Source organism: Pelodiscus sinensis, chromosome 1 (assembly GCF_049634645.1).
Source record: "Pelodiscus sinensis isolate JC-2024 chromosome 1, ASM4963464v1, whole genome shotgun sequence".
Taxonomy (NCBI): domain Eukaryota; kingdom Metazoa; phylum Chordata; order Testudines; family Trionychidae; genus Pelodiscus; species Pelodiscus sinensis.
This window is the reverse complement of record NC_134711.1, coordinates 95,947,190-95,973,692: the sequence shown is the minus strand read 5'-3', so window position 1 is coordinate 95,973,692 and position 26,503 is coordinate 95,947,190. Positions and strand designations below refer to the sequence as shown.

Sequence of the window (26,503 nt, the reverse complement as noted above, 5' to 3'; positions counted from 1 at the left end):
TATGATGTACTGTTTTTTGTTTTTAAATGTTGACCAAATGGCTGATCTTCACAGTTACTTTTTATATGTTGTCTCTATAACCACAGACTTTTGATATACAAAAAAACCCCTTTGGCTGTGGTTTGCAATGGTCGGAACTGGTTTTGGCCACATTCCCAATTGTATTTTGGCTTGTGTAATAAACTGTAGTGATGTTGTATCTACTTATTTTAAAGGTGTGCAGAAATCAAATGCAAATCTAAACCCTAACACCAGAATTAAATTTTAAAATAGTATCTTTAGCAAAACTTACCTTATCTCCATGTGTGACATGATGGATACCACTTAAGCACACAGAAAAGGAGTGAAAACAAAATACAGGACTATGTAGCACTTTAAAGACTAACAAGATGGTTTATTAGATGATGAGCTTTTGTGGGCCAGACCCACTTCCTCAGATCAAATAGTGGAAGAAAATAGTCACAACCATATATACCAAAGGATACATTTTAAAAAAAAAAACACACATATGAAAAGGACAAATCAAATTTCAGAACAGAGGGTGATGTGGGGGGTTGAGGGGGGGGAAGGTAAATGTCTGTGAGTTAATGGTATTAGAGGTGATAATTGGGGAAGCTATCTTTGTAATGGGTAAGATAGCTGGGGTCTTTGTTGAGACCCACACGTAGAGTGTCGAATTTTAGCATGAATGACAGTTCAGAGGATTCCCTTTCAAGTGCAGATTTAAAAAGCTTCTGAAGCAGGATGCAGGTAATGAAGTCATTGAGACAGTGTCCTTTCTGGTTGAAATGGCAAGAAACTGTTTTTTTTCTTTGTGATCCTGTCTAATATCTGTTTTGTGGGCATTTGATCCCCGCATCCCCCTTCTGTTCTGAAATTTGATTTGTCCTTTTCATGTGTGTTCATTTTTTTTAATTGTATCCTTTGGTATATATGGTTGTGACTATTTTCTTCCACTATTTGATCTGAGGAAGTGGGTCTGGCCCACGAAAGCTCATCATCTAATAAACCATCTTGTTAGTCTTTAAAGTGCTACATAGTCCTGTATTTTGTTTCAGCTACACCAGACTAACACGGCTACATTTCTATCACTATTCAGAAAAGGAGTGAGATAGGCAGATTATCTTCAGATACAACAATCACAGACCATTAGCAGCATGACCACAAAACAGCAGTTCTATAGGCGAGAAATAACATGCCTTCCTCCTAATGTATTCAGTTAGTATAATTCCTTTGTTTTGAAATATAAAACGTAAACCCTCTTAGTTGGTTGGCAAAAGCTTTCAAGATGCTGTTCAACTAAGTTTGATTGCCATGTCATTATTGTAAACCATGCTTCAGTGATTTTTCTCTCCAGGATTCTAGCATTTATATAATCTCTTGTGTTGCAGTGAATGACGTTTTTGGAAGCAGAGAAAGACTAGTAGCTGCCAGTACAAACTCAGCAACTAGCAGCTCATTTGCCAGCAGTAGCAGCAAAAGTCCAGAAGCAGCAATGGAATCATGATGGATTAAACCTCACATAGATGGTATAAGTGCAGAACATAAAACCAGAGTATACTTTGGGACTACAATTTATATATGAACTCTGCATCCACTTTTTTGGAAAATGTTCATGGAAGTGTATCAAGTTTCCTGCAATGCAGCTTTTTTTTCATCTTATGGGAAGAAAGCATGGTCAGTCCGAAGTTACAAGTTTCTGCTTCTATTGCTGACTGACATCTTTTCTAAGTGACATCCTGCACCTTACTTTACTTAGCACTCAGATGGGGATAACACATCACATATGTGTTTGAAAACATCACTTTATAAGTGATGTTTACAAACACATATGATACATTTGGCGGGAAAGCACTGTGCTTCTGTAGAGTGTATATAAAGTATTGAAAAATGGGTTCCCTTTTAGTTGCATAATGAAAACTACAGCAATTTTCAATTGAAGTAGTTTTCATTATTTAAGCTCTTTTAGTGACAGTAGTCAATAATGATTAAGTTCTCGCAAAGTGATCTGAGCATAGACCATTTAACACATTTCAAATACAGCTTTTGAAAAATTAGCATCTTATTTAGAACTGTGTTTTTTCAACTGGTGGATGGCAAGGGCCAAGGGAACGGAGGTGAAAGTCAATTGGGAGCTGTTAAGCATTGTAAAACTACCATAAAGTAAACAAAATCTCATTTCCCATGTACCCTTACCCTTCAAGGGCAACTATCCTGTTAGCCTCTTAAAACCCACAGATTACACAGGTTTATTGTTGTGATAGTGATACATTTCCCCCCTTCTCTCTCATAGCAGATGGAAAGGGTTGTAAAAATCTTTGGCTTTGAATAATAGGTCACCAACCTGCAATTGTTAGAATACGAAATAGGGCAGAGATGCAACTCGTAACCAGCCATGGGCTTGGGCCATTACACACAATTTAAATTTCTTAGAACATCCATAATACATGCAACTATTGCACATTCTTCTTAAACTGGAGGGAATGCAGAGAAGGCTTTAAATAGTCTCTAAGTTCACTTCATTATGGCACGGGTTAGGATAGCAGTAGCTAATGGATATGAAGTGTGCACAGTGGGAAGTTCTAGCTATCTGGTGTGTACTTTTACTTAGACAACATAGTAAATTCTGCCATGATAAAAACACTTTGTACTTATCCTAGTGCTGACTTACTGTGGTGGAAGACTTGCTATCCTGTCCCAAACTCTAGCTTGCTGATTAAATCAGGAACTCGGAGAATATTTCAGGTTTGTCTAGTCTTTCCATAGCTTGCCCTCCCTTGCCTTCAACCCACATACTTTAGTTCTTCCTATTGTGCACTCCAGAGTAATGTTGATCACTGAACATTGTTCCCCCCAAATAGTCCATCTCAAACCTGTAATCCTGACACTGTCTTGACTCCAGCCTTCTTCATAAAGTATCCTTTTGTCATCTGGGTTTCGTTAGATGCTGGGCTTCTTGGTTGCTAATATCTCTCAAAATTTTGGCTTCTGTGATGATCTCTGAAAAATGCAGTTTCTGCTTCTGTTTTAAAAATGAGGCTAATACCAATAGACAGTAAAACTCCAATTGTCCGGCATCTAGTGATCCGGCACTCCTGATAATCCGGCACCAACTGGAACCTGGAAGTGCTCCGGCCATCTGGACAGTTGAAGCTGCTGTGAGCCCCAGGGGTGCTTGCAGCTGGGAAAGGGAAGGGGAGAAGAGGGGAAGAGGCTTATACCCCTGTGACGGGTCTGCCAGAACCCACACTGTGTCTGGCCAGGGGTGGGTGGGGAATGGCCTGGCGAGGGGCAAACCCTCCGCCGTTTTGCAGGAAGGCGGGGGAAGCGGCAACAGAGGACAGGGGACGAGAGCTAAATCCCCAAACTTGCCCCGTTCCGGCTGCGCTCAGCCGTGCGCCACCGCCGAGAGTTTCTGGTAGGGGAGCAGGCTCCCCACCCCCCAGACTGCAGTAGTTATTGCGGAGCGGGGGGGGGGGGGTGAGGGGCGGTGCTGTGGGACCAACCTGGCAGCACCCCAGCTGCTCTGCTCCACCGCTTCCCCAAGTCCGCTGCTCCTCAGTTTCAGCAGTGGCAGTGGCTGAATCTGCTTTTGTTTGTACACCGAGATTCAGTAAACAAGCCAACTCCTTTTATGCAACTGCACTTTACATTTTGCTTTTGAACGTCTGAATTGTATTGCTAGGTGTCTGTTTTCAAAAGCTTTATACTTATGCCTAGTCTGTGTCACACAATGGAGTACTTGCTAATCATCTGCTAGCTCAGTAAGTGAGAGAGTGCCTGTTGTGCTTACTGTCACAAACAAACACCTTGGGTGCGTCTAGACAGGCAAGATTTTGCGTAAAAGCGGCCGCTTGAATTTGTGCAAGAACACTGATGTTCTAATGTAAGAATTCAGTGCTTCTTGCACAAATACTTTGATGCTCCTGCTCAGGGATAAGCCCTCTTGCACAAGAGGGCCAGTGTAGACAGGCACCTCAATTTTTTGCACAAGAAAGCCCGATGGCTTAAAATCGCCATCGGAGCGTTCTTGCGCAAAAGCGTGTCTATACTGTGTACGGCTGCTTTTGCGCAAAAGCATCTGCCAATCTAGATGCTCTTTTGCAGAAATACTTTTAATGGAAAAACTTTTCCGTTAAAAGTATTTCCACAAAATCATGCCAGTCTAGATGCAGCCACTTTACTTTTTTCAGAAGCTGAGGGTGTGCTGCGCTACCAGGTTTGTGTTAATTTTGTTTCCAGTTGCTTGTGTTTACATGGCAAATGAGCCATGCTAGTCTGTCTGTTTTCACAGCTGGCATCATAAGAGCCCTGGTTCTCTCCTGAGTTAGAGCCCTTGAGCCCTCCTCAGTTAGGTGCTTAACAGCTGGGTTACGGGATACTGGGGTGCTGTCTTGCTTATTGACAAAATTCTACTTTAAATAACTACACAAATATAACTTAAGCTAGAAAGAGCAAGTGCCACTGGAGCCTAGTGCATAGGGTAGGGCTCCTGGCTGTGTGGTGGCAGATTCTTGCTCACATCCTGTCTCATTGAAGGGAAGGGGATGGTCCCACATCCTGAATGAGTATCCCAAGCCCCTGGGTTGTAGGTAATAAGAGACTCTCCTCTTGGAACACTGTGGGTGTAGTAAGGCCTGCCCAGAGCACACCTGCCTGCTCAGAACCCACAGGTGTGCCAGCCAGGAAGAGCTGACTTGCTCTAGTTTGATGATCATGTCGGGGCTTATGTGTAAAAGACATCTAGCTGCTTGCCCAGAAGCAGAAACTTAGTCACCTGGACAAACTTTACAGTTCCACTTTGAACTTAAATAGAAGGTGAATTGCAGTGGAGACTGTGGCATCATACTGCTATGCCTTTGTGGATGTGGCTCCTTAGTTTTCCTTACTTGCCAACTTTTGTAAACAAGGTCCTAGTAGATACTAAATTACACATTTTCTGTTGTGGTGCCTGTTTTGCCTTGTAAATGCAGGTAGTAGGCATGAGCAATACATCTTTCCATGCCATCTCTGTACCACAGCCTGAATACATACAGTCTGTAATCCACACACTGCCTACAATCAGTACAGGGGCTAGTCTGCATTTTCATCAGGATATGAATATTTTTAATAAGGTGAGGTGCCTAGAAAGGGATGTAGGCAAGGGCTGGGGACACATCAAAGTCCCTGTTCATGATACAAGTCACTCTCTTCCTCAGCTGTAGTATCTCCAACAGCAGTGGAGATCTTCAAACTGTTCTCTCTCAGAGGAAGCTTTAAAGTTTAAACAATCTTCCTCATTTTTTTTTCTTGCTTAGAGCACAGCAAAAGAAGCTCTATCTAGATTAGATTAGATTCAGCCTTGTTGACTAGCTCTCAGCAGCTATTTTTTTAAACAGGCTATGAAAGGACAGCTTTTTAACACAATGTTTGTGTGTGCTGTTTAACTGCATGGGGGACAGTACTCCCATCTGAGGGCAAATGCTCCTACTAGCAATATTTAGTGGCTACATCTACATTGGCATGATTTTGCGCAAAAACTTGCTGCCTGTCTACACCGGCCAGGAGTTCTTGCGCAAGAACACTGACATTCTAATGTAAGAAATCAGTGCTTTTTGCACAAGTGGCCAGTGTAGACAGGCAACGCAACATGAATTTCTTGCGCAAGAAAGCCCGATGGCTAAAATGGCCAGTGGAGCTTTCTTGCGCAAGAGAGCGTCTACACTGGCACGGATGCTTTTGTGCAAAAGCACATGCCAGTGTAGATGCTCTCTTGCGCAAATATTTTAACGCAAAAACTCTTGTGTTAAAAGTATTTGCATAAAATCTTGCCAATGTATACATAGCCAGTCAGAAATGTGTTAGGGGTGTGGTAAATGTTTACACTGTTTGCCTTTTTCCATTGTGCTCTGGAAAAGCATACTTTCAGAAACTTTCAAAAAAGACTGAGAAATCACATGTTAAAAAAGAACCATGTTTTAATTTTTCCAAAAGGAAAACAGTTTTGAATGAAATACATTTTCATTCCATAAATACATTAGCAGCAACCCCTCCCATTATCACCAGCACCCCAGATAACTAGCACAGTAATGAATGATACACACTGTAGCCACTATCTGGACAATTTCAAGCCTGTGGGGCATACTGAAAGCCACATCAACCTGTCAAAACTGAAAACATGTAGAATTCATTAGGTTTGTTACATCTCCTACTAAACTGGAAATTAAGAGGCAACACTTATCTGAAAGCAAGATGTTGATCACCTGTACAATTGTTGTGATGAGGTAATTGCTTTGTCCATACTGAGGGTTGAGTTCATGGGTTTTATTTTTAAAGCATTTAATTTGTACTTCTAGAAGGAAAGCTGAGCACTTAAAATCTGATCTATGCTCTAGAGAGCAGACAAAACCAATCCCTTTGAATTAAAATGTCAAAATACACAATTATTTTTTCTTTTAAATCCCAAATATGGTTTTGGCATTTCAAGTCTGTTGGTTCACAGGTTCCTATGGCAACCATATTACATTTTTGTTTCATGATTCTTTCAGCCAAAGAATGGAGCAAGATGACTTTCTTACTTACCTGTCAGAGTTTATGAACACAATATATGAAAAAGTCTGTGTGCACAGTGTATTTTTCTTGCCAGAAACTGTTCCTCGTCAACACGTGTGTCATCCGTTCTCAGAGTTTTAGCCATGGTTTATTAAATAGGGATATAATGTTCATTGATTAAAAACATGATCCTTTGAGAAAAGGTTGACTGTTCTTCCCCAATTTTACATCTTAAGTTTTCCCCTCTCTTTTATCACTTATGGCCTGAGAGACAGTCATCTGTTGAATACACTCCACTGTTAATCCTGCAGTCGTCAGTCCTTACTGACTCTATTAGTTCTTCCTCGTCTGAATCTTCCTCTTCCTCCTCTTCCTGGGCTGAGAGACTGGATGTTGGGCCTTTACAGATTTTTAGGTGGCGAGTGAGATGGTATTTGGTTAGATAAGCTTTGGAGCATTTTTCACACACATAATCCCTCTTTCCTTCATGGGAGTTGAGATGTTTCTTCAGATGATTTGTCCTCAGGAACAGCTTGTCACACCTTGGACACTTGATTTGCCGTTCTCTGCAAAAGATTGGAAAAAACAGGTTTTCCTCATGAGGCACAGGAGCTATACATTAACAGGAGTTTGGGGGGGGGGGGAGGGGTTACTTTGACCACTACAGGCAGTCCCCAGGTTACGTACAAGATAGGTTTGTTCTTAAGTTGAATCTGTATGTAAGTCGGAACTGGCATCCAGATTCAGCTGCTGCTGAAACTGATCAGTTTCAACAGCAGCTGAAGCTGGACGCCAGTTCTGACTTACATACAGATTCAACTTAAGAACCCCAGGCATCCCCAAGTCAGCTACAGCTGAAACTGATCAGTGGCTGATTCCAGGAAGCCCGGGGCAGGGGCTTCCTGTAGTCAGCCACTGGTCAGTTTCAGCAGCAGCTGACTTGGGGACGCCTGGGGCAGAGCAGCTGGGGTGCTGCTGGGTTGGGCCAGGAGCGCCGCCGCTCCTCGGCACTACTGGACCAACCCAGCAGCACCCAAGCTGCTCTGCCCCAGGTGTCCTGATTCAGCCGCTGCTGAAACTGACCAGCAGTGGCTGAATCAGGACGCCTGGGGCAGAGCAGCTGGGGTGCTGCCGGGTTGGTCCAGTAGCACCCAGAGCAGCGCTACGGGATCAACCGGCAGCGCCCCAGCTGCTGTACCACAGGCGTCCGGAGCAAAGCCGCGGAGCACGGGGGCAGCGGGACAGCCCAGACGCATCTGGGCTGTCCGCTGCCCGCGTGTTCCGCGGCTTTGCTCCCCGTCTCCCTGGTCTGCTGGAGACCAGGGAGACGGGCCCCGTTTGTAACTGCGGATCCGACATAAGTCGGATCCGCGTAACTCGGGGACTGCCTGTATTACAATGAGCTTCCTGTTTATAAGGAAACTTTGTAAATTTCATATTCGGGGTGGGACATAACTGTATGGGGTTTACAAACCATTGTGCACACACAAAGGCTCCCTATCCTCAGTGTGGGTTGCTTTGTTACACTGGCGCTAAATCCACTAGTAGCAACAAAAGCAAATTTTGCAGAAGTCTTGGAAAGTTCAGTGGTAGTTTTCCTGCCAGAATATTCCATCCAACAAAAAGCACGTAACAGCTCTCCTAGAGTTGATAAGAACATAAGAATGGCCGTACTGGGTCAGACCAAAGGTCCATCTAGCCCAGCAGCCTGTCTGCCAACAGTGGCCAGCGCCAGGTGCCCCGGATGGGGGGGACCGAAGACAATGATCAAGCGATTTGTCTTCTGCCATCCATCTCCAGTCTCTGGCAAACAAAGGCCTGGGTACCATTCCTACCCCCTGGCTAATAGCCTTTTATGGACCTAACCTCCACGAATTTATCTAGCTTCTCTTTAAACTCTGTTATAGTTCTAGCCTTCACAGCCTTCTCGGGCAAGGAGTTCCACAGGTTGACTATGCGGTATGTGAAGAAGAACTTTCCTTTATTAGTTTTAAACCTGCTACCCATTAATTTCATTTTGTGTCCTCTAGTCCTTATGTTATGGGAACTTATGAATAACTTTTCTTTATTCACCCTCTCCACACCACTCATGATTTTATAGACCTCTATCATATCCCCCCCTCAGCCTCCTCTTTTCCAAACTGAGAAGTCCCTGTCGCTTTAGCCTCTCTTCATATGGGACCTGTTTCAAACCCCTAATCATTTTAGTTGCCCTTTTCTGAACCCTTTCCAAGGCCAAAATATCTTTTTTGAGGTGAGGAGACCACATCTGTACACAGTACTCAAGAGGTGGGCGTACCATAGTTTTATACAGGGGCAGTAAGCTATTCTGTGTCTTATTTTCTATCCCTTTCTTAATAATTCCTAACATTCTATTTGCCTTTTTGATCACCCCAGCACACTGTGTGGACATTTTCGTGATCAAGAAGCACTTCTCAGTAACCTATGCCATACTATTTATTTTTTCTTAAATCCAGACTCCTGAGTGTGTTCAGAGTATTCTCTATTGTCCAGATCTGTTATTTACTCCATAAGTCTGCAAGAGGCTGCCTGTTGGCAGCTGCTGTATTTAAGATCACTTACTGGGTGTGGGTAAGTACATGCTGCTTGAGGTCCTGCCTCCGCATGAACAGCCTGTCACAGTAATCGCACTTCAGGTTCTTCTCTCCAGTGTGGATGACCATATGCGATTCCAGGTGAGCCTTTTGAGTGAAGGACTTTTCGCAGAGGACACAGCGATAATTTTTCTGACCTGGAATTGCACACACAAACAGTGACAATAAGTCTGGAAAAAAACCCATCCACTACAGAAAAATCTTTCCCTGAAACAAGATTAAGAATTCATCCTTTTACTCCTGCAGCTCTGTTTCTAACTCAGAATGATAACCTATTAAGTCTGGGCTAGCTGTGTAAGAAATCACCATTTGGCACTCGGGCTCAATTCAGTCGCTCCAAAGCTGGGAACCTTATAAAGGGGCAGGCCCTAGATGCTGAGTGAGTTCAGCCAAAAGGTCTTTATTGTAGATCAAATACATCTAATGAATAATCACATATTTTAAGCACTAGTGATGTCCTTCGGTAGTAAGCACTTGACCTTAAGAGTGGTATTTCAAGCATAAGAATTGGAACACAGAAATCTCAAACACTGCCTCTTAGTCCTATTTCTGGTTTGGCCAGTGGCCTTTGGGTGACCTTGGGCAAGTCCACCAATGGCTGCTAGCTGATGGCCAGAGGCTGGGACCAGATAACGGCAGATGGATTACTTGATAATTGCCCTTTTTTCATAGCTAAGGCTACGATTTAGTTGCAGAGATCACAGAATCCATGTTGAGAGCTGCAGGGTTGTCTGCCACTCATGGGGGACAGGAGTGACTGGATACCCCTACCACCTCTATTGGCCTCTGGAGCTCCAAACTGCCACAGATGGCAGGAGTGCCCTGCAGCCCCCAGATGTTAGCCAGGGACTGTGGGGGGCATTGGACCTCCAACCCATAGTTGGAGCCCAGAGCTCCTAGCTGCTGCACAGCTCCCCACTACAGATGGTGTGGGGGCCCATAGATATTTTTAACAAGGCTTCCATGCATTTTTTCTTTATTGCCTATGATCTGCCTGTGCCTTTTACTAAAAATATCCATGACAAAAATCTTAGCCTTATTCTTAACATCTGTAATTGGCAATGATCGAGACACAGGATATTGGCTATAGACCACTCGTCTACCCCACGTGGCCATTCTTATTTTCTCACATCTCTTCACTGCTCTGTTCTGCTGTTTCCCTATCTATAAAATGAGGATAATAATGCTTACTTCATAACCTCTGCAATAATACTGATGTTCAAGCACTAACAATTAAGAATTATTACCACCACCAGGTACCCATTTAACTAAGAAGTCTGAAAAAAATATTTATCTTTAAGATTCAAATCTAAAGCCAAAAACTTCAAACCAATATGTAACTGGTGAAATCCACAGGCTCTGACCCCTTATTTAACCTCTGAGCAATGAAGAATCTGGATAAAGGCTTGGTTATGGACTAGGGATGTAAGTGACTACTCACATTTTCCCCCCCTCCCTTGCTGCCTCTATATCAGAGACAGCAAGGGGGGGCAGCCAGTTCCCCCAGCCACCATCTCTGCAGTGCCATCTGCCCCATCCCTGGCCCACCCAGAGTGTGTGGGGGGTGCGGCAGCAGAGGAGGCTGCCATGAAGCAGCCTCTGCCTGTGGCCAGCCCCAGCTGCCACTGATAGGGGCTGCTTCACAGCAGCAGCCCCTGTCCATGGGAAGGGTCCCAGCGGGCTGCTGGACCTGGTACAAGCTGGGGCTGAGCAAGCCTGGCTTGTGCCAGGTGTGGGAACTACCCCGCTGCGGCTATGCAATGCAATGCAGAGCTGCAGCAGGAGTAGGCCCCGGACCCAGCGGCTATGCATTTTAAAGAGCTGGCCCAACTCTTTACTACATTTAAAATGCAGAGCTGCAGCGGGGGTAGATCCCAGACCCAGCATGAGCTGGGATAGAGCTCCTTCCCTTATCAACGGAGCATGTAGTTGGTACAAACTGTATAGACTACATGATTAGACAATTACCCACCTCTTAACATCCTTATTACATACCCCAGTGTAATTAATTCCTTTGTCATTTGTTTAAAGCTGGCAGAATTGGATTAGTGATTACCACCTGACAATTGTTCAGTTGTTTATGTGGAAATGAGCTGGTGGTTAGTCCAGTTCCTAATGGTTAAGCATCCACATCCTGAAACTCCCAACACAACTGGCACACTCATATCAGCAGTCTCAGCACGTAAGATCAAAAACTGAGTAGCCCTCGGATACTGTTACTCTCTCACTCCAGAGGCAGTCCCCAGGTACCAAGGTGCTGGAGGTATTACAAGTATCTGGAGAGATACACAGTCCTTCCAAGTCAAGGCTGAAGCATGTACAAATAGCACCAGGGGTAAGTTTGCATTGCTGCAGTATGTATTGGGCCTATTTTGTGTTTAAACAAAGAATTTCAGTCTCCTGGGCTGAGAATCTGCCACCTTTGCCAGCTGTTAAAGTTTACTTCACTTCATCAAACAGTCTTTTTGAAATGGCATCTTAAAGCATGCATCAGGCCCTCTGCCTTACCTGTGTGTATCTTGAGGTGAGTCCGAAGGTTGCTGGGATCGCTGAAAGCTTTGCTGCAGAAATCGCACTTGTGTGGCTTCATGCCCATGTGTCCCATGAAATGAACATGAAGTTTGGAAGGTGAAATGAAAGCTTGAGGGCACATGGAGCACTTCCACTTCCTTTCCTTACTGTGGCCTGGTCCATGGCTGCTGCTATGCCCCTGGCTGGAGAGATGGTTATGGATGTGGCTGCTCAGATGGGCTTTGAATTCTGTGTAGGAAGTGCATTCCTTTCCACAATGACACACATGCACATCTGGGTGTTCAGGGACACCTATGACCCAAAAGCATTTCTTTTAATTAAACATGTCATTCCTTCACACACAAAACATTTGCTGGTCCACTTCATAACATGGCTGCACATTGGCCCTGATTTCTCTGGTATTACATATAAGCAAGTGAAATGGACTCTCTACAGTTTATTAAAACATTTTGTATGCATGTTTTGAAGGACATAACAGACTGCAGTAGATTATGGTTGGAGCCCTACCAAATTCACTGTAAGGATTTTAAAATTGATCGATTTCATGATTTCAAGTGTTCATATCTGAAATTCATGGTGGTGTAACCATGGAGGGTCCTGACCCAAAATGAGATAATGGGGCCCAAGGAGATTTCAAGTAGTTATAGAGGGGTCTGAAGATTGCCAGCTTCACTTCTGTGCTGCCTTCAGGCCTAGGCTGTGAAGGCAGCACCCTCCCTGCTTCCTGCAGTTAGAGGAGGTTCCCAGAGGTGGCGACAGGTAGGATCTCCCTCATTCTGCTGGGAGCACCTCAGCTGGGGCTCCTAGCTGTTAGTCCAGGACAGGGACAGAGTAAGGCAGAGGCCCTTGCCAATTTGGGTCCCTTCTGGGTCACCCCAAGCCCTGGCAGGAGCTGCAGAAGAAGCCCTATGCCCTGGCAGGGAGGGGGAAGTAGAAGACCCATGTCTGGGCTGCCACAGCTGGTGGAGTGAAAGCCCTGAGCCTGGGCTTCCCCAAGGCCTGACTGGAATTGGAAGAGTTGCCTCAATACAGATTAAATACACCCAGGAAAGGAATTTAGATTATGGTCCATCATCTGAATTATGGGCAGGAGCAGCATCCTCCAACCTTAAGTCCAATGAATGAGAAAGTCATTTTACATTCTCTCCTCTTTTGAGTCTGGTTCCTCCTGATAGAAAACTAAAAGTGGATCCAGAGTTCCCTTCTTGTTGATCAGTGTTGGCATCTATAAAGCTTTCAACTAGGCCAGACAGGTGAAGGGAAGCTTGCATTGCATTTCATACTGTACGGTAGTTTGGCTCAGGGCCTGGCCCCTAATGCTTCTGCAAGTATAAAGTTCACCATCATTTGTTCTGTGGAAATTCACCACTCAAAATCTAGAGAATCTTATACATCCTGTTATTGTCATCCATAACTTGGGAGTGGCAGAGAAACAGCACGCTGTCCCATGGTAATATTAAATCTTTTCATTCTGATCAGAGAGAAATTAAAGGACCACCATAGCAATAGTGAATAACCCAATGTTATTTACTTATAGTGAATTCGAATTTAATGAGATTACAATGCCATTCACTACCAAAAGTCCTCTAGCACCTCATGGGCAAAACCCACTTCCTCAAATAAGCCTCTGCTCATCTGAGGAAGTGGGTTTTGCCCATGAAAGCTCATGATACTATATATATTTTTGTTTGTTAGTCTTTAAGGTGCAACTCATTTTTAAAGTTAGAGGCTAACATGGCTACCCCTCTGAGACTCGCAACCATGTGTGACAAACAAAGAAATCCCAGCTCACAGTACCCAGAGGCAGCATATAAAAAGGAGCTCAAGTTCAACTTTGTAAAAGTAAATAACGTGCCTGTCTTCTTACCAATCTGTCGAGCATAATCCCGACTATAATAAAATAGAAGCTCTTGTTCAGGAGGGATGTCCTGAGAAGTACAGAAATACATTTTTCCATCGTGGGGATAAGCTACCAGATTCTGCTCTTCTCGGTTCCTATACCAACAAAGAAGAGTTTAAACACCTTTCAAAATTCATTTCAGAATCAGTTCTTCTCAAATGACATTCTATCACTTTGCTCATTTTTTATCGCAAGGGATGATGATATGAAACTTATTCCTATTGCTTTTTCCAATATAAAGTCATCAAACATTTGTGACATCACAACAGCTGCTGTGGAAATAACTGGTACCAGGGACAGCCAACAGGGAAATGAGCAAGATGACCCTCTAAGACTGTGGTCACCAACCCATCAATCGCGATCGACTGATCAATCGGGAGGGCTCGACCAGTCGATTGCAAGGCATTCGGGGGCCCCCCAATTTCCCCCACCCCCAAGAAGCCCCACTACCTACCTCCGAAAATGGAGGTAGTGCCGGCTTCCCGCGGGGTGGAGGGAAGTCCGACAGCTGTGCACCACTTCGGGGGTTTCTAGACGTGCGCTACCTACTCCCCTCCTTCAGGTCTGTGGCGTGCCGGGAGGAGGTAGGAGTCCCAGAGGAAGGCGCATGCTGTGGCTTGGGGGGGAGAGGGGAGGCGCGCACTGGGGCTCCCCTCCTCTGTTGGGAAGGAGGTAGGAATCCCAAGGGCAAGCGCACGCCGGGGAGGGGGGGAAAGCACGTGCACCGGGGCTCCCCTCCTCTGCGGGGGAGGAGGGACGAGTCCCGGGGGGAAGCGTGCACTAGGGCTTCCGTCCTAAGGTGGGGAGGCGTGCACCGGGGTTCCCCTCCTCTGCGGGGGAGGAGACAGGAGTCCCGAGGGCATGCATGTGCCGGGGAGGGGGGGGAGGAGTCCCAGGGGGAAATGTGCACCGGGGCTTTCCTCCTTTGCAGGGGAGGAGGCTCTTGCCAGAGCTTCCCTCCTCTGGGGGGAGGGGGGAAAAGAGGGGGGAGAAAGGCGCGTGCCAAGGATTCCCTGCTCCAGCCAACACCCTGCCCCCTGTTCCCACTGGCACTCTGTCCTTTTCCTCCACTGACACCCTGTCCTCTGCCCCAGGCCCTTGCCCCAGAACCCACTGGCCCTCTGGCCCTTGCCCCAGCCCCCATTGGCACCCTGCCCCCAGCACTCTGTCCCCTGCCCTGGCACCCAGTCTTCTGCCCCAGCACCTACAAGCACCCCGTCCCTTGTCCCCTGGAGCCCTTCCCCAATACCATGTGCCCTGCTCCTACCAGCACAGGTGGGGCCACATTAGTGAGGCTTGTGGGGGGTTTGGAGGAGTTTTTATTTTGCATCTCACTTGTGTGGTCCCAACTGACTTTTCTGTGGGTCAGTGACCCCTGACTCAAAACAGGTTCCCCACCCTTCTCATAAATAAAGACAATGCAGAAACTTTTTGTGTTTGACATAGTATTTTATTTAAAAATAAAGCCTGGCCATCAAACCCCCATCTGCCCACAGCATCATAACACTCCTGCACTCCCCCTTCCCCCAGACCCTCGAGCTGAACCTATCATACACTGGAACCCCCTGCCCTGAGTCCCTCACATACCCTAACCCAAATTCCTACACCCTCATATCCACAAGCCTATGGCTTGCTTAGTACCCTAACCCTATATCTGACCCCAACACTGGCTCGCCAGAAACCCCCTCCCTGACCCAGCATCCCCTTCTCCACCTCCTCCTGCATCCAGATTTCTTCCCAGAGCTTTCATCTCTCACCCCTTCTCACACCCAAATCCCTCATTCCCACCCCAGAGTCTACACATCCTGCTTCAACCCAGCGAGGATAAGGCTTGACTGCAGGAGTTTTTCAGGATTCCGGAGATATCCCAGAAAAACTCTTCTACATCCAAGGATGCATTTGTTCTTCCGCTTTTTTTAGTGGAAGAGCAAATGTGCTCTTTTGGTAACCCCTATATTCCTCTTTCCACAAGGAATAAGGAGGGGCTTCCAAAAGAAGAGGTTGACATTTGGTCCAGTCTAGACAGGCCAAATGTTGGAAAAACCTCTTACTACAGAAGAATTGTGAAAAAAAAGCAGCAGTATAAGGGTTGGGGATAGCAAGCGATGGAGAGGAAGAGAATAGAGAGGAAGGGGTGGGGCTTCAAGGAAGGGATGGGGTGGTAGATGATCTTGGCTTATTCTGTCATTTCAAAAGTGATCTTGGTCATAAAAAGGTAGGAAACCACTGCTCTAAGAGAACAAAGATCCATTTTCATTCTAATGTCCACAATAAAAAAAAAGACTAGGAAAGAAAATATAAAAGGAGTCGTATAAGCAGAATTAGCTCCATTTAAACCAGTTGGCAACATTTTCCAGGAGGCAATAGTGTCCTGGTGGCCTAGCAGATCAATAGTAAAACATGCAGCACACTGCTCCACTTTGCTAAACCCAAAACCAGAAGCAACTTCTTGATTCCTGCTCACTAGCCTGATGAAATGAGTTATAGAGGCGATCTATTTTGTCTCATGGAGTAATAGGGAAACAGAATATCCTTCCCACTAGCCCACTCATGGGACACTATTAACATCAGTTTGCACAGCTCTCTTTGCAGGCTCCCAGCGCAGCTCAGTACCAGTAGGAGTTAGGAGAAAGGCAATGAAACCCACAAAAATATGGTCTCGGTGCCCACTGCAGTACCTGGGAGCCATCTTATCAGTAATGATGTAAAGCAAAAAGGCAAATAAATTCCATCTTAACAGATATATTTTTAAAGGAGTATTGAAGAGAAGAGACAACAATAGATCTTTTGGCTTAAAGCTTAAAAGGACAAATGGCTACATTCAATTCACAGATTTCAAGTGATGCTTTACAATATAATTAGTCCCTGTCCCCATACCAGCCTCTTGCTTGCCACTTTTTTAATTTCTCCTAGCGATAATCCCAGCTCCCTAGAAATCACTCAAAGGACCACTCGGCACCACTCAGTCACTGCCGTGGATTGCCCATTCACTCACTCTCCCTACGTCAGGGGCAGATTTCAGAGTCACATGGAGTAAAGGGCACTGGCTGTTTGCACCAACCCTGCCTCTCCCTCAGTCTTATCACCTCAGCTTCACTCCACCCCTGTCCTTCATCCCTCACCTTCCCTTTTCCTTCCATTTAGTTTATCCTCTTGTAAATAACGCCTTCCAAATTAAAGGATCTAACATGACATTTGCCACCAACACATTCACTCTATTTGTGTTCTATCCCCACCCACCTTACCATGGATCATTAGCTCTTTGGGACAGAGGCTGGTTTTTTTGTTCTATGTTTTTACAGCGCCTAGCACAAGGGCATCCTGGACCATGACTGGAACTCCTATGCGCTACAGTAGTATAAATAATACTTTTTTTAAAGGACAACATCACAAGGTTCAAATCTGCTCAATATGGGTACACACTGCTCTCACCGGGCTCTGCGTACAAACATCATCCAGTTACACTGGTTTTCATCAGCTGTAATGATATAGAACTCCAGGACGCCATTGTGGTACATCTGACAGAAAAAGATAAAACAAGCAGTGTTAGATAAGATAGGGCAATGATTTTGATCAGAGGTCATCACTTTCTTTAGGAGAGGAATTGCTTACCCAGATTGAGCTAGGCGCTCTTTCCAGCAAGACACTTCCCACACAACTACCATCTGACTTAACTGTGCCTTACCCCTGTTGCCCCCAATGGTGAACCAAGCCAGAAAAATACAGGGGCGCCTAAACTACATGAGGTGATTTAATGTCATTTCTTTTCTGAGCTTGTCTTCAAACTCAGAACCAATGTACCTTGCACAGAAGTCCCTTGAGCCTTCTATTACCAAGGCCATGCAACAAGCACACATACTTGGTTAGACAGACAAGAGTCATACATCACTGGAACCTCATATTCCTAATGGGAGCCATGACCACAATAGCACTAATCCCTACCCCCTGCCTCCCTCCCACTAGGGATGTAAAATCAGGTTTAAATTAGTTAACTGATTAAACAGGGTAGGCCAATGATTTGTTGGCCTGAGTTAACAGTCTTCAAGAGTGTTACCTTTGCATAGGCACCCTGGTAGTACTAATGCCTCCTGGCATCAAGCTGTGGAAAAGTTTTACAATAGTGTTGATTGGGGCCATTCATCCTCCCTCCCCATCATGAAGAGATCCAATGATAGAGATGTAGGAGTGGTTTCATCCAACCCTCAGCTGCTTCCCCTGAGAGGGTGGATGGAGAGTGAATATGCAGAACTGACATTCTTGAAGAACAACTGCTAATAAGTAACACCTCTCTTCTCTGAGTGGTCTCTGCACATTATGGCATGTGGAGATCATCAATCAGTACAAATATTCTAGAAAGGCATACTGAGGAGTTCTAGGTGAACAACAAGGCATAGAAAATCGGTAAAACTACATGACAGACATGAGAAATTACAATTTGTCACTCTTACAGATCGGTGAGAATTTTTTTACTTCAAGCACCTACAAAGTTTTGAGTAACTTTGCAAATTCTATTAAAAAAATAAGACATGCATGTATTTAGTTGAATATGTCTGAAGTTATCATATGAATGAATATGTGCTAGTCGTAACTAGGGAGAGACTTGGGGAAATACAGACAAGCTAGCATCCAGTATGAGATGACAATAGAAATGACTAGACTGGAAACTAGGCTAAGGACATAGATAAAAACATGGTTCTCATATGGACTACGGTTTATAGGCTATTTGATCTGTACCTCACTAAGTCTGAGGGATGCAGCAATGGCTATGAATAATTCTGTTTTCACAGGTGCACTGTACAAATGATACTCTAACCAATAACAAACCAAAGGTTCCTAGGGCTTTCCAACTCCAAAGGTAAAAGAGATATGGACTGGAAGAAACATTCCTCAGGTCACTACAGGTATGTTTACACAGCAGGTAAACACACAGTGCTGGCCTATGCCAGTTGGCTCAGGCTGTGGGCCACTTAATCAGGCTCAAACTGGAGCCTAGGTTCTAGGATGCCTGAAATGAGGAGTGTAGAAAAATGAATAAGGAAGTTTTATTTACTTCTTTTCATAACACAAGAATTAGGCATCACCAAATGGAATTAATAGGCAGCAAGTTTAAAACAAACAAAAAGAAGTCTGTCTTCACACAGTACACAGTCAACCTGTAGAACTCTTTCCCGAGGATGTTGTGAATGCCAAGACTATAAGAGGGTTTAAAAAAGAACTAGATAAATTAATGGAGGATAGGCCCATTCAATGGCTATTAGCCAGAATGGACAAGGATGATATCCCTAGCCTCTGCTGGCCAGAAGTTGATAGTAACAAAGAATGGACCACTTGATGACTACCTATTCTGTTCATTCTCTCTGGGGCATCTGGCACTGGACACTGTTAGAAGACAGGAAACTGGGCTACATGGGCCTTTGGTGTGACTCAGTATGATGGTTCTTATGTAAATCTATACTGCTTTGCAGCTGGCTCAAGCCAGCAGGGAGTTTTTATTTGCAGTGTAAATACACCCTCAATTAAAACATCCCACAACTGCACTGATAAAAAGAAATCCAGTTTCTTCAGTGCAACCATCAAAACAAAGCAGTTACTTCAAGCAATATTAGTAGTACATGGAGCAACCCTTCCAGAAATGTCGTTATTATGAGGTAAGTGAAGACTGCTGCTCAGTGCATGCAAGAATGGAACTTGAAATCTCACCCTACACAAAACTAAACCACGGTTTCTAAATATTAAAAAAAAAGTGTAAGAGCATTAAAAGTGAGGGGGTTATTTCAACTAATGTTTCTGCTTTTTGACTGGGTTGCTAGACTTCTGAAAAATGTCCTGATCAAGCATCTTAGCATTCCAGAAGTCAGGAGTCAATGTGAGAGGTTCCAGGCTCAAGTGGATACTCTTACCCCAACCTGCAGACTAATAGTCAATAAACTAGAAAGTGTTGCTAACATTTGACTTAGGATGTCTGAAGAGAAAAGCATAAAGACCACCTTAAAGCCATCAACACCATCTTGGCTCCATCTTGAGCGACCTGAAGACAGATCTTCTAGAAAAAAAAAAATCATACGAAATATGTAGAGGAATACCAGATTCCAGTCCCAAGAAATAGGAGTTTGCCAAAGATATTGGATCTTATCTGATCCTGAAGCAGAACTGGAGAAACGATGGCTGTACTCTTTTTTAATAAAGAGATCTAGTTGTGATTTAATCCCCTTATATCAGGGTTATTCGGCCAGCAGCCCGTTTGTTTGTGACCCGTGGTGCAGTTTGGGCTTATGCGGGGCTCAACACGCAGCCCGAGGGTGGGATCCTTTGAACATGGCCTCCACTGGGAACACGCTCCACAATGGCAAGTCAATATAACAGTCTTCTGTTGATATGCGTTTTAGTAGTTAAATTCCTGGACTGTCATTGCTCATTAAAAGTGCTATCATATAGGTGGAAACCGGTAAATATTGTATTTTATTAATATCAACAGAACTGACTTAAATGGGGCCTGTGTGTTGTATAGTCTTGCCTTAATCTTTGTATTCATTCCCGTCAGCGTGAAAGAAGATATTTGCATATATATATTTGCATGTATATGCAAACACACTTAAGTCGTGGCCCTAGGCATATGCTGTGAGTATCATTGTAGCCCCAGAGTTGAGTAGCCCTTCCAAAGTTGAGTAGCCCTGCCTTGTATAATACACAATGCCAGACTGATACCTACCTGAAATATTTAGGGATTTTAAACACACACACAAAAAGACACCTCAATTCAAATAATCTACCTAGATAAAGGGAAAGAACTTCAATAAATTGTTTTCAACTCCAGTACTGTGATTTGGAGCTTTCACCATCTACAGAGTCCACAAACTTAGAAAAGTCTGGAGAAGAACATTCTAAGTCCATCAACGTTAAGGAAGCTGAAAAGGGAATGATCTGAAAAGCATCTGGTACCTTTTATTTTTTGCACCTTGAATGACCTGAGGTGCAAATACAGTCAAGAAAGAATGGTGCCTTTGTAATCAATCAGTTTTATGGCAGTCACAAATATAAGTCTGGATAAAAATATCACCAGATACATGGTAAGCAGCCTATCTGTTTTTCAGAATCTAGATATAGACATGAATGCACCAATGATGTCTAAGACATGTCAGGAAACCGTTCACAGGTCCCCTTTTCTGTCTCTTTTTAAAAAATGTGCTGCTTAAATGAAAGCATCCCATGGATTGAAGTGAGTTGAAGTGGAATAATTAGCTAGAGTTTCTCTCCCAAGGAAAGGGAATATAATGCCAATGTCACCTTCTTGGTAGCAACTGCCATATGCTGATTTCCAAGGAATAGATGACATATCAACATGTCAGCTGAGAATCCCAATTTTATAAATTAAGCACTTTCCACCTGTGCACTCAGACTGAAGGTAAACTTAAAACAATATGAAAATACTTTCAAAGGACCTGTACCTGACACAGATTGCCTGCTACACACATAGGATGAAAATGCAAAGGCTAGAACATCAAAGATATGGCACAAGATGGCTCAATCTAATCAGAACTGAGACTTTAGGTGCATGGTCCTGGAGTGGCCGCCACACTTTTTTTCTTTAAATAATAAAGCATTTATCCTGGGAACCTCAAGGCTGTCAAAGCGTAGTTGACTGAACAGAAGGAGGAGAGGAATTCAGAACCAATAATCCAACATCAGCAGATGACAGGGGAGTGTGGACTCCAGGAAAGCTTTTTATGGCCTCTCTTCAGAACAATGCATTGATACTGGTGTTTTGAACTTAGGTGTCTTTGGGTACCAATAGCTATGGATGGTTTCAAAGTCAGAGTATCAGCACTGGATTAGAGTGGGTTACTCACCCTCTGCAGTAACTGAGGTTCTTTGAGATGGGTGTTCCTGTGGGTGCTCCATCTTAGGAGTTTGGGCGCCACAACATGCCTGGCCAGAAGATTTCAATAGCAGTACTAGTGACAGGTAGTTTGCGCATGCGAAGCACACTTCACTTGCCGGGCAGTTAATGCACATGCGCGGGCTACAATCCCTTCAGTTCCTTCTCTGCCCCGGTAGCGATGCGTGATGATGCACTGAGAGAGGGGAGGAGAGGTGGGTGGTGGAGCACCCACAGGGACACCCATCTCAAAGAACCTCAGTTAATTCAGAGGGGGTATGTCTACACTACAAAGTTAGTTCGAACTAACGGACATTAGTTCGAACTAACTTTAATAGGCGCTACACTAGCACTCCGCTAGTTCGAATTTGAATCGAACTAGCGGAGCGCTTAGTTCGAACTAGGTAAACCTCATTTTACGAGGATTAAGCCTAGTTCGAACTAGCTAGTTCGAATTAAGGGGTGTGTAGCCCCTTAATTCGAACTAGTGGGAGGCTAGCCCTCCCCAGGTTTCCCTGGTGGCCACTCTGGTCAACACCAGGGAAACTCTATGCCCCCTTCCCGGCCCCGGACCCCTTAAAGGGGCACGGGCTGGCTACGGTGCCCGTGCCAGGTGCAAGCCTGCCAGCACCCAGCCAGCAGACCCTGCACCTGGCACGGCTCGAGCCACCCACCCGATGTCCCCCAGCCCACCCCTTCTTCCCGGGACCAGGCTGGCGGCTCCCGGGAGCTTGCCCTGGACTGCAAGAGGCGGGCACCTTCCTGGGCTAGTGCGGACATCGTGGACCTCGTCCACGATCTCCGCACTAGGCACAGGAAAGTGGCCGTCTAGGGCAGGAGAGCTGCCAGCCTGGCCACCCAGGAGCAGGTGTGCATGAAAGTCAAGGGGGTCCACTGAGACCCCTGACCCTGAGCCCTGAGCTTACAATGGCCGTCCTGGGTCAGACCAAAGGTCCATCTAGCCCAGTAGCCTGTCTGCCGACAGCGGCCAACCCTAGGGACCCTGGAGGGGATGGACCAAAGACAGTGACCAAGCCATTTGTCTCGTGCCATCCCTCTCCAGCCTTCCACAAACTTTGGGCAGGGACACCACTCCTACCCCCTGGCTAAGACTACTCCATGGACCCAACCTCCATGACTTGATCTCACTTCCCTTTAAACTCTGTTCTAGTTCCAGCCTTCACAGCCTCCTGCAGCAAGGAGTTCCGCAGGTTAACTATTTGCTTTCTGAACAACAACTTTCTCTTACTAGTTTCAAGCCTGCTACCCAGTCCTTTCCTTTGGTGTCCTCTAGTCCTTCTTTATGGGAACTCATGAAGAACTTTTCTGAATGCACCCTCTCCACCCAACCCCTGCTTTTAGAGACCTCTATCCTGTCCCCCCTCCGTCTCCTCTTTTCTAAGCTGAACAGTCCCAGTCTCTATAGCCTCTCTTCATCTGGGACCTGTTCCCAACCCCTGATCATGTTAGTTGCCCTCCCCTCTCCCAGCCTTTCTCTTCCCCTCTCCCACCCCCTTTTCCCAGTCTCCCCCAGTTTTGTTCAATAAAGACAGAGTCAATGTTGGAAGAAACGTTATCTTTATTTTGTACATCAATAAGAAGGGGGGCTAGGGAAGGGTAAGTGGAAGGACGTGAGGGAGGAATGGGGTACGAGCCCCCGATGGGGAGGACTGGGCTGGCTCTGCGGGCTTCTGGGGGTGGAAGCTCTTCTGCAGCCCCCCAATAGCCCCCTCTCCCCAGATGGCAGCCTGCGGCAAGTGTAGCCGGGCTGATGGCCGAGTGGTGTGATGTGCCCAGTGTGGGTACTCCGGGCACTCCAAGCCAGAACTTCTTTGCAAGCGGGGCACCCCTTAGAACTGTGTGTCCGGGGTGGGGGTCGGGACCCTTTAAGCGCAGCCCTCGGCTAGCCTGAGACAGCATCTCCATGCTTTAAGTCCTTCTCTGATGCCCTGCCGGCACTGCTTCCGGCCATCCTTAAGCCCTGTTCAGAGTCCACTCAATGTGGACTTGCTAGTTCGAATTAGCAAAACGCTAATTCGAACTAGTTTTTAGTTCTAGACGCGTTAGTTCGAATTAGCTTAGTTCAAATTAACTAATTCGAACTAAGTTAGTTCGAACTAGCGCTGTAGTGTAGACATACCCAGGGTGAGTAACCCTCTTCTTCTTTGAGGAGTGTCCCTGAGGGTGCTCCACTTTAGGTGATTATGAATCAGTGCGTCCGCTGGAGGAGGAGCTTATGGGCAGCCGTGACACAGAGTGACTGAACAGGGTTTCCCCTAGAGAGAGAGATGTTGAGGGCATAATGGGTTGCAAAAGTATAAGCGGGTGACTAAGTAGCTGATTTACAGATATCTAACAGGGGAATGCCCTGGATATATGCAGTTGATGCAGCCATGGCTCTGGTTGAGTGCGCACAAAGTTGTGCAGGTGGTTATTTGCTGAAGGCTGCTTATGCCACTCTTATGCACTCCACTATCCATTTGGAGAGTCTCTGTGAGGAAACAAAGTCCCAGAGCTGGTTCAGCAGTTGAAATGAATAATCTTTTGGTTCTGTGGGGTTTTATCTGTATAGAACATAATAGCCCTATGGAGGTTGAGCGTATGGAGCGTTGCTTGTGCCTTATTGTCGTGAGGTTTAGAAAAGACGACAGGTAAGCTGATGGGCTCATTGTAATGGAACGCAAAGGGGACCTTCAACATGAACCTGGGGTGAGGCCAAAGTACCACCTTGTCTTTATGGAAAACGGTAAATGCTGGGTCTGTCATGAGGTCCACGATTTCTCCAGCCCTTCTGGCAGATGTTATAGCCACAACGAAGGCCACTTTCATGGAGAGGTGGAGCATTGAGAATGTTGCCATCGGCTCGAAGGGCTCTCTCATTAGGGCCCTAAGAATGAGACTGAGGTCCCAGGTGGGGACTGGCGGTTTGATGGGCAGGTAAGTGTTTTGCAGGCCTTTGAGAAACCCTTTATTTATCAGGTGTATGAACTGATGTATCGTCTATTGGTTGGTGAAGAGCTGTGATTGCAGCAAGATGGACTTTAAGGGAGCTCAGGGAAAGGTCCAAGTTCTTAAGGTCCACAGGTAGTGGAGCTGAGGCCACATCAAGGTTGCTTCTTTGGGACCAAGCAGCGAAACGTTGCCATTTGTACAGGTAAGATTTCCAAGTGGATGTTCTGTGGCTGTTGAGAATTTCTTGGACTTGATTTGTACATTGTGATTCTAGTGGAGTGAGCCAATGAGAAACCATGCCTGGAGCTGGAGAGTGCAAAGGTGTGAGTGATGGAGGCGGCCACAGTGCTGGGTAACGAGATGCGGGAGCCGAGGGAGACACCATGGCCGTTTGGATGACATTTGGAGCAAGTAAGTGTACCACATCTGTCTCGGCCTGTCAGTGGCTTCAGATTTTGTTGACCACTCGATAGAGAAGATGTATCGGTAGAAATGTATAGAGAAGTACTATGCCCCAGTGGATCGTAAATGTCTCCCCCAGGGAGTGTGAGCCGATGCCTGCACATGAGCAGTACTGTAGGCACTTTGTGTTGGTATGGGTCTATCTGGGGAAAACCCCAGCACTGGAAGATTTGATATAAGATGGTGGGATCTTGCAGCTGGAGAAATTCCTGCTGAGAAAATCAGCTGTTAGGCTGTCTTTGTCTGCGAGGTGTGAGGCGACTAGGGTTATGCTGTGTGCAATGCACCACATCCAGAGGCGGACTGCTTCCTTGCAGAGGGGGTAAGATCTGGCCCCTCCCTGCCTGTTGATGTAGAACATTGCAGCTTGGTTGCCTGTAAAAATCTGCACAGTGGAGTTGGAAATGTGGTCCTTGAAATGCTGGCAGGCATAGAATACTGCACAGAGCTTGAGGGTATTGATGTGCAGAATGGTCTCTGTGGGTGACTATCGGGCTTGTGTGGTAAGGGTGCCAAGGTGGGCTCCCCAGTCTATTTGGGAGACATTCATGGTAATCATAGTGGAGGGGACTCACTTTTGGAAGGGGACCCCAGCGCACATGTTTTGTGCGTTCAACCACCACTGGAGCAAGTTTCTGATGGTGACTGGCACCGAGACCAGCTTGAGGAAGCTGTATCTTCTTGGTCTTATTTCTATACTGTGCTGAGCCAGTATTGTAGTGGCCTCGTGTAATGTGGCATGAGGGACTATGGTGGTGGCTGCTGCCATGTGGTCTACAAGTGAGAGACATGCTCTGGCGCGTAGTTGGAGAGCTGTGCAGTGCAGTTGGATGAGCTCCCGTATGGCCAGGAATCTGTGATGGGGCAAAGATGCAGTGGCGGTGGTGCAATCTAGTCGGGCCCCTATGAACTCTAGCACCTGGGTTGGTTGGAGTTGACATTCTGAGAGGTGCATCTGGAGGCCCAGGGATAGAAAGAGTTCCATGGTGATACTGACTTTTGTGTTTCTTGAAGGGAGTTGGCCCTTATAAGGCAGTCATCCAGATAAGGGAAAATGGACACTCCCTGCCTGCACAGATGAGCTGCGACTACTGCCAGTACCTTAGAGAATACCCTTGGTGCAGTGGAAAGGCTGAAGGGGAGTTCCATGTACTGGAAGTGGTGTCCACCTGCAGTAAATCTGAGGTATTTCCTGTGTGGGGGGTGGATAGGCCCATGGAAACACACATCCTGGAGGATGACAGTCGCCAACCAGTCATCTTTGTTGAGGGAGAGGATGATGGTGGAAAGGGTAACAAAACAGAAGTACTGGGAAAGAACATACCTGTTGAGGCCTCTGAGATCTAAGATTGGCCTCCATCCCCCTCACTTCTTTTCTGTGAGGAAATACCGGAAATAGACGCCAGTGTTGTGGTACTAGTGGGGAATGTTCCACTACTTTGATGGAGAGCAGGTGGTCGATTTCTTGGCAGAGGATAGACTCACGAGGGATGGAGTGGGTGGTTGAGGTTTGGAGATGGACAGAAACGGTATGCAGTATCCATTCTTTATGACATCCAGCACCCACTTGTCGGATGTTATGAGGCACCAGTAATGATAGAACGGTGCTAGGTGTTGTATGGATATTGGAATATC

At 45.8% G+C, this 26,503-nt stretch overlaps 2 protein-coding genes across 3 annotated transcripts in view; one reads left to right on the top strand and one right to left on the bottom strand.

Moving 5' to 3' along the window:
* The window catches only part of PWP1 (PWP1 homolog, endonuclein), a 36,397-nt gene extending 33,658 nt beyond the window's left edge, over positions 1-2,739 (top strand). The window contains exon 15 of the mRNA XM_075938363.1: positions 1,392-2,739. Within this exon, the coding sequence (XP_075794478.1) occupies positions 1,392-1,507 (116 nt within the window). The 3' untranslated portion in view covers positions 1,508-2,739. The remainder of the gene's footprint in view (positions 1-1,391) is intronic.
* Positions 2,740-5,932: 3,193 nt separating this feature from the next.
* PRDM4 (PR/SET domain 4) overlaps positions 5,933-26,503 on the bottom strand; it is a 37,556-nt gene continuing 16,985 nt past the window's right edge. For both annotated transcript variants that reach the window (XM_075938356.1, XM_075938347.1), the window contains exons 7-11: positions 17,011-17,096; positions 13,546-13,673; positions 11,655-11,969; positions 9,115-9,283; positions 5,933-7,097 (exon numbers count right to left, since the gene is read on the bottom strand). In XM_075938356.1, coding sequence (XP_075794471.1) covers positions 6,785-7,097; positions 9,115-9,283; positions 11,655-11,969; positions 13,546-13,673; positions 17,011-17,096 — 1,011 coding nt within the window. In that variant the 3' untranslated portion in view covers positions 5,933-6,784. The remainder of the gene's footprint in view (positions 7,098-9,114; positions 9,284-11,654; positions 11,970-13,545; positions 13,674-17,010; positions 17,097-26,503) is intronic.